The 16,915-nt window shown below is 40.2% G+C and overlaps 1 protein-coding gene across 2 annotated transcripts in view; it reads right to left on the bottom strand.

Annotated features, from left to right (window-relative positions):
* The window catches only part of SORCS2 (sortilin related VPS10 domain containing receptor 2), a 1,364,824-nt gene that overhangs the window by 24,414 nt on the left and 1,323,495 nt on the right, over positions 1-16,915 (bottom strand). For both annotated transcript variants that reach the window (XM_082243140.1, XM_082243141.1), the window contains exons 22-24: positions 16,521-16,633; positions 9,093-9,218; positions 1,802-1,901 (exon numbers count right to left, since the gene is read on the bottom strand). In XM_082243140.1, coding sequence (XP_082099266.1) covers positions 1,802-1,901; positions 9,093-9,218; positions 16,521-16,633 — 339 coding nt within the window. The remainder of the gene's footprint in view (positions 1-1,801; positions 1,902-9,092; positions 9,219-16,520; positions 16,634-16,915) is intronic.

The following is a 16,915-nucleotide window of genomic DNA, read 5'->3' as shown; positions in this document are numbered from 1 at the left end:
ATATATGCAGTCTCAGCCAATTACAGGGGAGGTGCCCTTAAGCATTCTGGGATAGGGCTATATATACAATATTGAGGGAACATGTGAGCTCTGGGTCCTTCCCAGATGGTGGAGTTTACCAGCCAGGGGTGAGGCAGGCTTGCCACCCCTGGCACTTGCTGCCATGCGGCCTCAGGTAGGGGACCTGAGGGTCCAAAGCTAAAGTAGAGGAGTGATCCTGGTGCTTCTGAAGAGCTGACTGAAGGGGGGCCATGCCTGAGGGAACCTGTTTGCAACTACTGTGAGTACAGACCAAAGATCTAGGGGGCTGTTCTTTTTAGCTACCCTTTTGTGGTAGTACAGTCAGCCAAGGGTCCAACTAAAGGATCACTGGCTAGTGATCCGAAGAGCTTTGTCTACCTGACCTTTCCTTCAAGAGACTTTGCTCATGCTCTTTATTTGTGCACTGCTACACAGGAGAAGTCTACCATCTGCTACCAGCAAGGAACTTTACCTAATACTCAATTCTAGATCATCAAATTGTGCATAATTTTATTCTGAAGTATCCTACTACAAATCCCCATAACCCCATAAAATACAAATTCCTATGAAATAAAACTACAAAACAACATCCCTAGACTGGTCTAATACTACATCGAGCTAAAGTGTGTGCGTGTGTACCTGGCTCTGGAAAATACCTTGTGCCTGGCTTCTAGTGAAGATGTAAGGAATATCTGGGTAATACTTAAGCGGCTACTACTGGAGTGCTACAGTAAAAATACTCTTTACTCGATAAGCCAGTATTCTGTATTATTAGGAATTTTATTTTTTATTAAAGTGTATGTCAAGGCAAAATGTTTTCATTAGACAGAATATAGAAGGGTTTTTTTGTTTTCTTCTGGTGTCTTGCTTGGGAGATTCCCCTTCTCTTCCTGTCTTGGAGGCAGTGTTGCCAACCCCCAGATGTGAAATTATCTGACAGGTCAATATTTACAAACAGCACCAATTTTTTACTGACAAAAATCATTAAATTTCCTGATGGAGCCACATTTTTTACTGACACTTCAAAATAGTACATAAAATGGCTGTTTTCACTGCAAATATCAATATTTAAGCTTCAAACGTGTAGCAGTCCCGTAATCGGGACAGCCTCTGTCTGTAACGGACATTTACAGACAACTTGTAAATTGCCTGAAATTCACAAACTGTCTGTAGATTTATGAACAGTTGGCAACCCTGCTTGGAGGAGCAACAGAAAAAAAGAGGAAATCTCTCAAAAGTCTCTCTAAAATCTGCTGCTTATCCTCCCACTGTTCTGTCAAATGCTGGGCGAAGTAAAAGATCTGTAAGTGTTGTCTCCTGTCCTGCCAGACAAGGCTGTGCTGTGTGGGAGATGTCTACATCTCATGACTAAATGGACATAAATATTACCATATACTTGGTAAGTAAAATAGCTGCCATATATGTATTCAATTAGTGCATTTAGCTGACTTCAGCTTTTTTTCATTTTGGATAAGAGGAGGGTTGTATCCCCTTCAGTATTTTTTTCCACCTGTGTCTCATTGGGGAAATTTCTCTTCACTTCCTGTCCCATAACCAAAACAGGAAGTGAGAGGAAATCCTTAAAAAAATGCAGGAACCCCAGGGTGTCACCAGGATCACCAGAACTAGTGCCCCCATTGGAAGATTTCCCCTCTATTAGTGTCCTGATGTCAACCCAAAATTACAGTTTAAATACATTTTTATTTTCTTTCATATCAAGTATGCATTCTAAAACAAATGGTCAATAAATTGAAGAATAATAAAAGACGTGAAACATTACCTAAAACCGAATCACTTAATGTCACTAATACCCAAAATCCACCTCTCAGGAAAAAAGTGATATTGTGCGAATTCAGTGCTTGCTTTATTGCCGCTATCCTCTAAAGAGAAAAAAGAGCATCATAGATATATCAGTAAACATAGCATATACCGTACATCAATAGTTCAATACAGAACAAATTGTGACTCATTTACATGCTGGATGTCACATTATAAGATGTGACTTTTATAAAAAAAAAAGAATTATCTCTGTAGCAGCCCTCAAAATTTCCACTCACCCGTTTACATTTTCGAGTGGAAATATGAGGAGTGCGAGTATGGACAGGGCTGTGCTGTCCTGGGAATGTATAGCCAGTGTCCCCCGCCATGCACAGGCTCACAGCGCGGGCATTTTAATAGGAACAGTCAGCTGCCTGGGACTGCCCCTCTCCACCTCCCCCCTGCTGCACATCTAAGGATTGGGGCGGTGCAAATCTCAAAGCAGTCCTAAGTGGGCGGGCTCCAACCCTGTCTGTCTGCCCTCAGTGTGCACTGATGCCTGATTCCCGTGGCTACAGGAGAATGGTAACTATGACAGTGTGCTGTGATTGGAAGCAGTACACGTGCTTAAAGGGGTTGGAGGCATTGAGTGGGGATTGAACAAGATGCTGGGAGGAAGGGGGATGGGGGGGGGGGGTTTGAGAGCATAGATGTGCTGGATTGGGGGGGGGGGTAATTGAAGGCATAGGTATAATGGATTTGGGGGGTGTACATGGAGACATAGGTCCGAATCATACCTATGCCTCCAATTCCATCATCCCCAATCTATCATATCTATGCCTCCAATTCCACCCCCTCCTCCATCTATCATACAAATGCCTCCAATTCCATCCCTCCCCAATCTTCCATACCTATGCTTCCAATTCTACCCCCCTCCCCCCCCAATCTATGATACTGTATGATAGATTGGGGGTGGAATTGGAAGCATAGGAATGATGGATTAGGCGGAAGGGGTGGAATTGGAGGCATAGGTATGATAGATTGGAGAGAGGGGTGAAATTGAAGGCATAGGTATAATGGATTGGGGGGAGGGGGTGGAATTGGAGGCATAGGTCTGATCATTATCAGCCCTCAAAATTTCCTCTCGCCTGCTCGTGTTTGGTGAGTGGAAACAACTTGAGGTTGAGCCTCTGATGGGGGGGGGGGGGGGGGGGGCGAGTGCCACCAGATCACACAGAGTGGGGATCTCCCGCTGTGACACAGCTTGGATATGAAGTCAAACAGAGTCTTGCCTCCTGGACCAGCTCTTATGATAGACAGCACACTGGTCCAATGCCAGGAAATTGAAGTAGTGTGACGTCTATCATAGGAGCCAGTCCAGGAGGTGGGACTTCTTTTGACTGCGGCAGCTGGGCAAATCAAAATGTCACAGAGGGAGATCCCCGCTCTGTGTGATCCCACGGTGCTCCTCTCTCTAATTCCCGTGCACTGATGAGGCCGCATTGATGGGCACTGATAGGCTGCATTGATGGGCACTGATGAGGCTGCACTGATGGGTACTGATGAGGCCGCACTGATGGGGCAGCACTAGTGGAAATTGATAAGCTGCACTGAGATGTTGCACTGATTGGCACTAATATGATCCACTGATAGGCTGCATTGATTGGCACTCTTGAGGCTGCACCGATGGGCACTGATAAAGTTGTTGTTAATATTTATGTTTGTAACCTAATTCTGCATAAAATAATTAACAGTGTCATTTCATGAGATAATTTATGAGGGCGTGTTTAAGGATCAGGGGTGGGGCAGGGTAGGGGGTTTGGTGGCGAGTAACTTTTAAGGCCTGGCTAGTAGCTCAGGACTTTAAATTTTGAGCCCTGTCTGTAGTATGGAAGTTTGGTGGGTATTTATAATTGTGTAGCACTTCTAATTTTGCAGACCAAGCAGCTATAAAAATGTAACCCTTTTTCTCTGCCTTTTTGTAAGGCAGAGGCTATAAAAATGTAATCCTTTGCCTCCCCCCCCCCCAATCTTCCATACCTATGCCTCCAATTCTACCCCCTCCCTAGACAGGAGGGGGGGGGGGGAAATTGGAGACATAGGTATAAGAGCCATCTTGGCATGCCCAGACCATGGTAAAGATTTCATTGTTTATATTAAGTCTGTATGTATCTGTAGGCAAGAACTGAGAACAAGGAGATCATCTGTTTTACAAACCTGCTTGATTTAATAATTTCATGACCAGAAGATAAAATAAATTATTATTTATATACTGCCGTGCACTGTTGTAATCACTAGAGATTACAAACTGCTAGAAGGAAGCTGCCTCTGCATACATTTATCTACAGTGTAGAGGGATAAATGTCTTCAGACCAGGAGAGAATATAAGGAAGGCTTCAAGGATCCCTCTAGATGTGCTGCCTACAAGTGCATGCCTTGTATCCAATGGGGCATCAGAACTCCTGACAAACATAACAAGATAAAAATGAATAGCACAATTTTCTGTGTTATTCATCTTTAATTCAGATTTTCCCTGCAGTACTTTTTTCAGGTTCTAGATTTCCCGAATCTCATGGCTAGCATTATTTAACCCATTTCCCCTAATCCCAGACCACCCTTGACCCGCCAGAGCCTGTGTTGGGACAGTAAAAGGGGAACCAGCACAGAGATGAGCTCATCTCTCTGTCATTTGGCTTTCTCTTCTTATCAGCATGCCTCTTGTCAGCACATGAACTGATTGGTTCCTTGTGCTGCTTCTTCCTGTCACACTCCAGCCCCACTGTACAGGACTACGAGAGGCTTATACCAGGCCAATTTTAGGTACTTACACTGCTTGTATTTAAAAAAATACATTTATTGATGCTTTAATGAGTACGGAGCTCCATTCAATTGTGTCTTTTATATCTGTTTATATCTGTTCAATTTTACTGAAGAGGATATTCGGTTCACCAGCCCCCTCCCCCCAAAAACAAATACTCTAGCTCTTAACTTTTAATAAAAGGACACTTACCTGTCCAGGGATCCAGTGCTGTCCTCACCTAGGCCTGTTCTTTTCTGGTCTCTGGGTTCCTGGTTACGACATGTTTACACAAGCTGCACATCCCCCCAAAAAATAAGTGTGTCCAAAAAATGGTAGAGGAAGGGTGGAGAAGGTGGAAAAGCAGAACTTCCCCTCTTGGGCGAAGTTCCACTTTTGTGTGTGCAGACGCGGCTTGCTTTCAGAGGCATGTGATCTCCGTTGATTACATGACTGCAGTGCAGCACAGAAGAAATCATTTATGTCTTCTGGTGCTGAAGATATTGAATTTAACAGATATATAGAATAGATGTCTTCCATATTCTTGATCTGCAGGTACAGTGCAGATGCAGACGGGGCGAATGCAAACTTTGCATTATTTATATGTTTTACTTTCAAAGTTCATAATACCCTTGGCTAATTTTAAGGCTGCATTCACACCTGAGTGTTTTGTAGCTTAAAGCTCAAAGCTTGAAGAAACTCAACTAGCAAAATCCCATTGATTTCAATGGACCCCTGCTCACATCTGTGCGTGAACAGGGGCCATTAAAATAATGGGATTTTGTACATTGAGTGTCTTCGAGCATCACGCCTAAAGCTACAACTAAAAGTTATGGTACTTTGAAAGTGTTTATCCCTTCATTACAGCTCCGCAGCCAAAACATCTAGCCCCAGTGCCATAGGTGAGACCCACACTTCATTCTTTTGTGCAGGAAATGCTAAATAAGTAAAATAAAGTTCATTCAAAGCAGAAATAAAACAGAAAAGACATGAAAGAAAACAAGCACCACACAGTATATATTATTTCTAATACTACTGTGCAAATTGAAATTGATATCTGCAATACACAGGAAGGAAAAGTGAAAGCCTGTCAAGCAAATTAATTATCTACCATCTTTAATTAAATTTATCAGTAGTCTGTGAAAGGAAATAGAAAAACTTTGCAAGGCACTCCAAAGCAAAACACAAATCCAGACATTCATCTTTCCATCGATTTAAAAATGATTACTTAAAACAATATCATTGCAGGATAGAGTGTTAATTCATTTAGGTAACAGCGTCGTTTCAACAACATAATTCCGCAATCAAAACATAATTATGGCAGGATGAGGGAAAACAAAGCTTCACATCTATTCAGCCTCTTATCAGCAACAACAAGCATTCCATTAATCTTCACTAAAAAATGATTTTGGAGAACATAGTTTACAAATGAGAAAGTGCTGTTTGCATTGAATAATTCCTGCCTAGTGTGCACAATATTAATGGCTGGTTTAATTAATTTATCAGCTTCAAACGGCGATTTCAGCTTTCAAGCACAACATTTTTAAAGGACTTTGAAAAAGAAAATACCCTGCCGGGATAATGTGTATCACTTTCAATGAAGAGCATTGAGCTACTGCTCCTCTGAATCTGAGAGAGCAACTAGGGTTAAAGTGACACTAAAATCTGGTTTAAAAAATGATATTCAGGTATGACATTTTTAATCCCCAAAATAAAACCTTCTATTGTTCTCAGCCTCCTTCAAATCCCTTTTTTCTTTGGTGCTGTGATCTGATTTGTTGACAACACTGAAACTTCATACCAACCAACTTAGTTTATATTTGTTCAGTTGAAGTGTGAATAAGGGCCCCTTATGACCACTGAGTAGACCACCTTGTCAGCCTCAGGCACCTTGTCAGGCTTCATCCCAGAAGAAACATATTGTCGTAAACACCAGGGATCCCTGTCCCAGCCACAGCATGGAGACATTTTGAGGGAAACATTGCAGAACACCCATTACCCTCCACCAGTTCTATTCAATTTACTTTCCTCTCAGCCTGAAGACTTTAAAGGAATCCACTAAACACCTCACATGGCCTTGTATACTTGTGGTCCAGGCCCAGTCCCTGGGAATCTCTGTACTGCAGCGAGTCATATGATAGGGTTCCCACTGCTGAGAAGAGAAATTCAAACAGTCATCGATCCCCCCTTCCGATGGGAGCCTCTGTTACCAGCCACCATACTTTTTCAAAATGGCTGCCCCTCCTTTCTACAGATATATTCTCTCTCATTCACTTCAATAAGGCCATAACAGTACACCTAGTTCCCCATTAGAAATCACTTCACAAACATATGTTATGTTTTTCGTTAGAGCAGTGTTTTTCACTTAAGGCATCCTTTCGCCATTTCGGGGCACCTCTTTTGAAAATGTAAAAAAAATAAAAGAATGGTTTTATATAATGCAGCAACATCCGCACAAGGACATTCCACATTAAAAGGTGATTTATTTACTATAATATACCTTTGCACATTGGTACTGACTAGTATTCCAGCATTTCTCTTCTCCGTCAGTTTCTTTCCCTGATTCAGCCAATGTGACCTCAGTGCTTATGGAGAGGGGGCAAATAGGGATGTCCTCAGGGGCCTGACATCCTTCTTATCAATCTGACAATAATGGTTGTTGGGTGGCTAGCAGCAATTGTAATGCTGGATAGTAAAAACTTGTGGCTTTGTGTAACAAAAAGGCAAGCTCAATCCACCCGATGGCTTGTTGACAAATTTTGGGCAATTAGGCATTTCGCCAAGACACCCCTGAACAACCAAGAAGGCACCCCAGGGTGCGACAGCAGCCTTGTTTAAAGGGGCTGCTATAGAGGACCAAAATAGACATTGCTCAGTTTACTGAGGTTTATGGAGTTAGTCTTAGATAACAAGTTTCTGATGAATATACTTCAATAGTACATTGGTTGTTAACTTTTAATAAAAAACAGAGCATATTTAAGAAAATTACCTGAACTGTGGCAGTGGCAGACATACCTGTAGCTTGTCACTTACCAAAAGAATAGCTATAAGTCTCCCCCTCCTGCCTTTTTGCCCATGCTCAGGTTCCATAAGTTTAGGTATCACTCTTTGCTTTCGCAGTAAGTACATTGTTGCATATGTGGACTTCCTGCAATCCCAGATAGAAGAGCCCCAGGGAACCATGTGCTCTTCCCTATATACCCCACTATGGAAAGTGACTCAACCCAGGCTGAGAAATCGCCATCCACGGTTAACACTGTAGTAACTAAACATTAACCCTTGTACAGTATTGCAGAACCTGTCTACACCCTCTTGTTAGAGGGTGGCTAGATTCGTTCTTCATAATTCCACTGTTGGTATGAATGTAGCCACCCTCTCTTGCTTGTTTCCGAGATGGACTATGGATTTGCAGTGTGCATAGAGCATGCACATGACTGCAACTAAGGTCAATTGCTTATTCCAAAAAAACAAGTGAGTGGGAAAATAAGAGGTTCAGGAACTCGTGGAGGACGTAACAAGGAGGCAGAAAAATACAGTTGGAAATGATTTAATGAATAGTAGGATTACAGGGCCATTAAGTAGTGGATGTGAATGGATTATTTCTGGAGAATAGGGATATTGCTTAGTGTCACTTTAAAACAAGCGCATAGCTTTATACCAGGGTTCTTCACAAAAGTTTCCGCACTTTTTAGAACTCTTTTTATTGCGAATTTCAAAATTACATCACTTTTCTACATAGTCACCTTCATTTGTGATGCATTTTTTCCAGCGTTGTACCAACTTTTTAAGGCCATCAGCAAAAAATGTTTTTGGTTGAACATGTACCCACTACTTTCACATCATCATCACATGAAAATCTTCTTCCCCTTAAAGCTTCTTTGAGCAGTCCAAAAAGGTGGAAATCAGATGGTGCTAGATCTGTACTATAAGCTGGGTGTTTCACAACCTCCCAATTCAATTTTCTGAGGTTTTCCAATGTGTGGGCTGCAGTGTGAGGGCGGTCATTGTTATGTAACAACACAATTTCCTTTGACGGATTTCCTCACGCTGTTCCTCTTTGGTGCAATTTATAAGCTTTGCAGCCATCCTTACCGCAGCGTGACAACCCTATACTAAACTGCAAGGAAAGCCGGCTTGCCAGACAGACTAGTCACATGACACTCTCAGACACGACCAGTTGCTACTCCTTTCACCCTCACCGTTTCCAACAAAACTTTTATGAAGACCCCTCATAGCATTAGTGTTTCTTGTCTTTCTTTCTGTGCTCACTCATATGCAAATGTCAAAAATGTACTTATTTTTGCTGAAAAATAAAGGTTTCTAGTTTGCTGATTACATCTATGTATATATCTGAAAAGCAAATACCATATGGCTGCCTGCATATAAATATATAATAAAAACTATAAACATAATAAAAGGTTATAAAACTAACATTTGTCAATAAATACCATTTTAAATTAACAAAAATGTCTTCATTTCCTTTTGAAGTGATTTATTTCACATTTCTGCAGTGTACCTTGTCATTAGGAATGCTCCTCTTCCTCTTTGGTTGGCTTGTAGAAGGCAGGAGATACAAATCAGCAGTTGTTGGCAGTCCCGGTTTTACAACAGTCACAAGACTTTGTTCCGGAATGTTGGTTTCCTGTAAATATTCCAAGAAAATGTTCTTTGAGTGTTGGATATTCATACAGCATATATCCCCAACAGAACAATATCAATCTGTCAAGCAAATAAATATTTAGGAACAACAAAACTCTTAAAGGTGAACTCGTGATTTGCTCATGCATTGAAAAGAGGTGTGCTTAAAGTCAAGCTCCAGACAAAACATTTTGCTTAGTTTTAAATAGACTGGGGAAGGGTTAAGGCCTGTGTAAGGTTTCTATTGCCATAAGTATCCCTATACAGGAGTTTACCTGACACTTCATTTCAAGTAGAGTAGAGAAGAGTCAAACCATGGGGATAAGTTACTAAAGGAAGACTGTTTATTTAACAATGTGAATGTTTAATTAGCTTAACCTGGCCTTAGATGGATGGTAAGTCAGCCGTTCCTGCTCAACAGATGTTGATTGGGAATGTTGGAAAATGTTTTATTGAATTAGTGGCAACAGCATTGTTCAGTGTATTCTGACAGTGGAGGAGTGCTATAGTATATAGTACAGTGGGGGGGGGGGGGGGGGATTCCTGTATCCACCTTGCTTGTGTGGATGGGGAAATTTGTTGTTTCCTTTTTGATCAGTAGCTAATTGAAAAAATAAATAAATGAGGCATCTAAGGGCAGCCTTAGGCTGGCCATAGAAAGCTTGAATTTTGGCCAAAAATGTTATGAATTAATTATCGGCTCTTCAAGCACTACTGCCAGGAATCAGCAGCAGGCATGGGCAAATCTGCGTAGCTCCACCTAGGAAAGTATAAACCAGAATATATATGCTTTAAGCAAGTTTATTAACAGTGAAACACCAGCAAACAGAAAACACCGCAAACATGAAGGTACAAGTGAACCATAACCCAAGACAAAATACCTAACAGGATAATTATAAGACCATATGTACAAAATGAGGACAAAAGCCAAGCAGTATCTGGCAAGCAGAGCAAAACACTGAAGTGAAGTGAATTAGTAAAGAAGGGGCTAAATACCCTCCCAGCAGTCAGCACCAGGTGGAGACTGATTACTGAGATCTGCTGACTGCTAGATTACACCTACTGCTCTGGGAACCACAGTGCCACCAGCAGGTGATTCGGGACCTGACAAACACCCAGCTCGACAAAATTCAATTTGCAAACTCATTGAGCCTAGGTGGAAAGTTATTGTCCAAACCGTGACTGCATCCCATGAGAAAATAAAAAATGAAACACCCAACAGAAATTTTGACCCTTCCCCACTCTGTCTAAATCTTGAAAATTTAAATCTGTCTGGAGTTAGGCTTTAACTAATGCCGTTTTATAGCTGCATATTTACCTTTTTTTCAGTCCTCTGTAGCTCCTCTACTAGTTTGACACCAACAAAAGCTGACATTTCTGGATATGTCTGAGCTAATAGAGGTGTAAACACAGCCTGTGTTACGCTCCTTTTGAATTCATATAAACTACACACAATGCTACAATAAAGCAGGATCTAGGAAATCAGACAGGGAATGGAATGATACTGTTGCTTTAATGACCTTCATCATTTTTCGCTTATTAAATAAGTTCAGGGGTGTTTATTTTGTAAATGATGCTGCTCTTTAACTTTCACTGTCCTTCTAAATTGTCGATATGCATTTACATAAATAATATTTCTGTATAGTTTGGATGAAAAACCTGCCAAGAAGAAATGACCATAAATCGACTTTTAATCAGGCATGCGTCTGAGGCAGGCCCGACATTCACAGTTAGGCCAAGCGGACAGCAGGGTGATATAAGATTTCCAGAGCGGGATGTAGTCTGCTACACTAAGATCTTGGCTTTGGACAGGATCTCACACTATTTATCTTTTGACAATAATAAGAAGTGATCTGTAATTCACATTCTGGATAAGGGAGCTGTATTTATTTCTTAATCACATTCCCAGATAAACATTTATTCTGCCAGTTTTTGGGTGCAGTTCTGCCAAGGAGGACATCTCTGCATATAAATCATGCTACTATTTTCCTGGGGTGGAACCAATTCATATAGTATAAGGCTGATTCTTTAAAGGTTATAAATGAGCACAACATTTGAGTTGTAGCCTCTAGTGACCAATAAGAATTCTTGTTTAACCCCTGTATTCTGTAGACTCCCTTGGATGATGTTTAATGAAAAGGGAACCTACTTTCTTTTTTGAAATGAGTGTGCTGCTCATTCCATGATTGTTGTCCAGCAGGCTATCCATCGGGAACCAAACAGACTGGTTAGCAGTTATTTGATCACCATGCTAGTTATTAGGTAATCACATGACTTTGTCTGGAAACAACTGTGTAGAACATTGATAGCTGCTAGAGTATTTCTTCCTATGTGCATTCCTATTAGTGATCGACCGATATAGGTTTTTCTTTGCCGATACCGATATTTTGGCCAATGCACATGTTACTGTACATTTAAATTTTTTTTTTTTTTGACAGGTACTTTTGTGGAGGGATCTGGGGGTCTAAAAGACCCCAAACCCCTCCTCTGCACTTAAAAGCATTCAAAGTTTGGCTGTTTTAAATGCTGTCATTTTTTTTAATCTGGTGCCAGACAGTACCCAGAAGTGATGTCACTCATGACATCACTTCTGGGTTTTTGCATGGAGACCCGATCATAGCCGAATGCGGCTTTGATCGGGTCTTTGGTGGCCGTACAGGCTGGTTGCCCGGGTCTCCCAGTGGGATGGGAAACCTGGGCGAGCCGAGGAAGGCGGCAGGAGAGGGGGACGTCCCCTCCCGCTTCTTGTAATGACAGCCAAGCGGCTTCTCAGCCGCATCGGTTGTCATTACAAGACAGCCGACCGTTGGCTATGGACGACGGTACCTGGGGGGGTGATGCCTCTAGCTTCAGGCATCACTCCGATACAGCACTTTCTGAAATATCGGAAATATCGGTAACCTCCGGGCCGATTCCGATATATCGGGAAAAGTGCATATCGGCCCTCGATATATTGGCTTTGCCGATAATCGGTCGAGTTGAAAGTGAAAGTTGAAAGTGGTATTGAACCCAAAACAAAAAAATTTAATATATTACAGTTTACAAATCATTAGATGTGGTGTCCGTATTTGTTTTTTTGTTTTAGGCTTTTTTTCCCTCTGCTTTCCCCTGGTGATCTGGTCAGTAACACACCTCCCGTATTATATAGACGCCACTCTGGATGAAGGAGCACAGGGGACAGATTTGGACAGTAGCATTGTCAGTCGGGGGGGGGGGGGGTTGTTAGAAGTACTATCAAATTTAAATACACTAATAAATTGTAGCTGGAGTCCAGGTAATAATTCATAATCAGTTACAGCAAACTTTTTTTTCCATTTGGGATAAAGGTTCTACATAAATACATAAAAGCTGATAGTTTTAAGCACCCCTGCCCTTGTTAAATAATCTGTGTCATCCCTGTAACGGCAAGAGAGCTTTTCTGTTAAAAAACAACAGACTTACTGGTTAAATCACCAGATGAAAAAACAAGAAAAAAAGCCTAAAAAAAAGAAACTAATACAGCCATAACATTTAAGAATTGGTAAGCTGAAAAGTAATAAATGTCTGCTTTTGGGTTTATTACTGCTTTAAAGGTTTAAATACAAATACATTCAAATTTAATTTGGAAAAAAAAATTATACTTGCCAAGCTATACTAAAAAAACTAAGCAATTAATTTTTTAAAAAAATTGTTATTAAATAAAATCCTTATATTTCCTTTAAAACAACAAAAACAATATGCAGGTAGGCAAATTAGTCATAGAGTTATTGTAAAAAAACGGCACATACTGTACAGTATATTTGGTCTGGAAATCTAGTCGTCAATGGCCTCTAGATGTAAAAAGGTTCATTTTTTAATAAATTGAAAAGTGAAATGTGATTGGGTGCTATTGTCACTCCACTTTTTTTCTTTCTAGTTTACAGTAAAAAAGCATCAGCAACCTAACCCTGAGGCAGCATTAATTTTGTCATCTAAAAAAAAAAATTGCCTTTGCAACATTTGTTATTCTGTAAAAGCTGTTCCTAAAAAAATGCCTTTTTAAATGTTATTTACATTAATTTGTGATGTTATGTACAGAAGAGTAATACAAAAGTATGGCAACCTAATATAGCATTCTAATACCTTTGATAACCCTTTATTTGATTCTAGTTCTGCTGGGTGGCATATTGTACCCACAGGGCCATAAGTTGGAGCTAAGTCCTGTCTTCTCCCTGATTTATGTTCACACATTAGCAGTGTGACTTAAGATGAGAGTGAAGCTGAGCTCAAGGCAAGGCTCCCTACCCGCACCGGGAACATCTGAGATCATTCTAAGTTCACTGGCAGGCCTACTTGGCTTGCAGTTTTCCTCCTTTTTACCGGTATTTGACTTCCTAAGTTGCATCAACCTACTCTGGCATTCCCATTAACTGTGGGAAGCTCACAGTGTGCATTGTAATCAGAGTAAGCAGTTTCAGGTCAGAAGAGGAGCCTGTACAACTGTAGAAGACTGAAGTAAGGTTTTAGTTCAACGCTAAATTTAGACTGAATTTCACAGATTCAAATGATCCAAATTCCAGAAAAATGTTTGGTGGTTCATAATTTTCAAAAATCTTCTCGGAGAGAAATGAAAGGCTGTTTCCACCCTGTATTTGCTTCTGCTGTTGCCTGAGCACCCTTAAGGGCCATACACACTATAAGATTTTCTGAAGACTTTTTCCTTCAGATTTACCTTTTCTATGTAGTACAAGGGCCTGCCAGATTGCATACAAATTGAAAGTGTTTAGGTTTGACCTCATATTATATGGTTTTGGTAAATCGAAAGGAAAAAGTCTTCAGAAAATCTTATAGTGTGTATGGCCCATTAGCTTGTCTGCCAGTAACACCAGGTCCTACCCTTCTATCTTAAGCTGGATACACACTATCCAACTTTTGTTGGTAGATTTCCTTCAGATTTACCTTTTTCTATGTAGTACAAGGGCCTGCCAGATTGTATACAAATTGAAAGTATTTAGGTTTGACCTCATATTATCTGGTTTTGGTAAATCTAAAGGAAAAAGTCTTCAGAAAATCTTATAGTGTTGTATGGCCCATTAGTATCCCTGGTAGACCTTTTTAAAGAATATGGTTTAGGCTGTCTTTTTGGCCCATCTTCTCAACAGGCAGGTCTGTCAGGAGCTTCAGAAAACCATACTGCCCTATTGTATATAATTTCCTGTTCTGTCATTTTTTTTTAAGCCTGGTTCTAATTTCCAATGACATTAACGGGACATCTGTTTTTTTTTTTCTAAAGTTTGGCAGAACTACAACTGATTAAACTTTCCAGAAGATTGTTCATCTCTACTAATGATGAAAAAAGAATGTGTGACGGATCACTGTAGAGAGGGGAAACACTGCCTCCCCACCTGTCACCTGTAGCCACAGGACTATAGTGCCTAATGGAAAATCTGGCCTTGCTAATACTCCTCATCATGTGATAGCTACCAATGGGGGTATTGGAAACAGCCACAGCAAAGCTTCTAATGATTTGAAAGCAGAGTTGGCACAGACAGAAAGTTATTCTGGGTGTTTGCTTAAGGAGCCTTCAGTTGTGTAGAAGTGTCAGCAGCTGTCATTAAAATGTATAGAAAAGTTTTAGTTTAGACTAGGAATTTTTTGAAAACCATTTATATATGAATAACATTGTTTAATTGCATCTCTTTATGACAGGTATTTTGCACCTTTAAGATTGACTGTTTTTAAACTTGTGTCAAATTTACTGTAACAGCAGTGGCTAGCCTGATTCACCTACATTTGTCTGAGTGTTTAGCTAAGGCCCGTGGCGTGCAATTGGGACGATTAAATAAATCTGCCTTGAAACATTCATAAACTGAGGCCACGGAGTTCTAGTATTCCTTTTCCTAGTATTCCTAGTATTCCCAGATGCCTTCAAACACAGCTAAAGTGATTTAATGCACTATCAGCATTCCCTGAGCAACTGATCAAATCAATATGAGCAAAATAATCCGGAGGACGTCGCTTAGCTGGGATTTAACGCCTTCCTGTACCCTGACATATACTAAATATTCCTCATGTATAAGGGTCATTAAGTTCATATTATGCTTAAAAGGCTAAAATCACCTTTTCCATAAAATGGATTAATGAGGGAAAATCATCAAAATGGGGTCACTGACAAAAATATTAACCTGATACAAAATTTTAGTTCTTTTACACTCTATAGAAAACTAAAAAAGTTGGGCTGGAGTTAGGCTTTAAAGGCTAAGTTCCCCATTTCCAGAACATAGACTATGCAGTCAAGGGGTCCTAGTAGGTATTAAAAAAACTGTACAGCTTTGTAAATGCTCGCTAGTTATATTGTCATATACCTGCAGGCCATTTGGGCTTCCTGGAAGCCCAATCTAAAAATTCCCACTCAACAATCATTTTGTCCTGCCTTGTTGCTAGGACATGAAAACCATTAGATGCTTACTCTCTTCATTACAGGAATGAAAACCAATGGTTTGTGTTTCTTAGCATGCAGCCCGGCTGGCCAGGAAAAGGGGGAGACGAGCGAGTGTCCCTCCCCCCTCCTGAACCATACCAGGACACAGTCAACAGTGGAGGGAAAAACAGCAAGTTCTTTCTCAACGCGTTTCATGGGTTACATATGCCACTTCCTCAGTTCTCAGGAAACTCGCTGGGTTTGTTTCTCTGAATAGATAAATGGGAGTTACTGATTTATTTAGGACATAAGAAATGGAGGAGGGAAAACAGAAGTAGGGGATGCAACAGATGCATGTTATGTAATTAGCACATTTGAACTAGCCTTAATATTTGTAGGTTTCACTATGTTTTATGGAAAACGAGTAAAGATATTCAATGTTATGTACAATACAATGGTGTGTGATTGATACCTAAAAATCCACACTTTTGGTATCATGACCCATGAGCATGCAAGTATTTGTTGCCAGTTGCTAACAGCTGTAGTTATGGTAAAGAGACTGGTACACCACTGTAGCTGAGGCTTTTTCTAATAGGAATTTCAATGGCTTCTTATTCTAAAAGACCTCCGGTCATGACGGGATTAAGGAATGTATTTTTGTGAGTAAACAGATGTTCTGAATCAGTGTCAATTTGAATTAGTTTTTTCTTGTTATTATCTTACGCAGTTCTCACCGTATGGATCCAGAATGACCAGCTACACAAACTAAAACAGGTCACCTTGTATTATAACTTTGCAGTTTTTGAACTTAAAAATCTGATTTATGGATAGTTGCTGCCAAGACTGGTCATCTCATTAGACGTTGGAAAGAAAGTATAAAGTACTCTGCAACAGAATTCAGATTTTCTCAAACTTATCCTTGAATACCTTTGCAAGGAGGCGAGTTACTACTTGTCCAATGTCTCCTCTCCACTCAGGGATGTTGGGATTGTACATATCCAGATGTTTGCTAAACATGAGTGGAAGAACTTGGAATTCATCTGAAAAACAGCATGATGTACAGCTGAGCAGCCAAGCACTATACATTCTTTAAACAATGATACCATAAAACAACAGGACTTTATTTAATGGAAAACCCCACCTTCATACCATTCTCCATATATATATATATATATATATATATATATATATATATATATATATATATATATATATATATATATATATATATTCACAGTATTTCACGAAAGTGAGTACACCCCTCACATTTTTGTAAATATTTTATTATATCTTTTCATGTGACAACACTGAAGAAATTACGC

The sequence above is a fragment of the Pelophylax lessonae genome (assembly GCF_965119305.1).
Source record: "Pelophylax lessonae genome assembly, chromosome: 1".
Classification (NCBI taxonomy): Eukaryota; Metazoa; Chordata; class Amphibia; order Anura; family Ranidae; genus Pelophylax; species Pelophylax lessonae.
The sequence above is the reverse complement of the archived record's forward strand: the minus strand, read 5'-3'. Positions and strand labels throughout refer to the sequence as shown.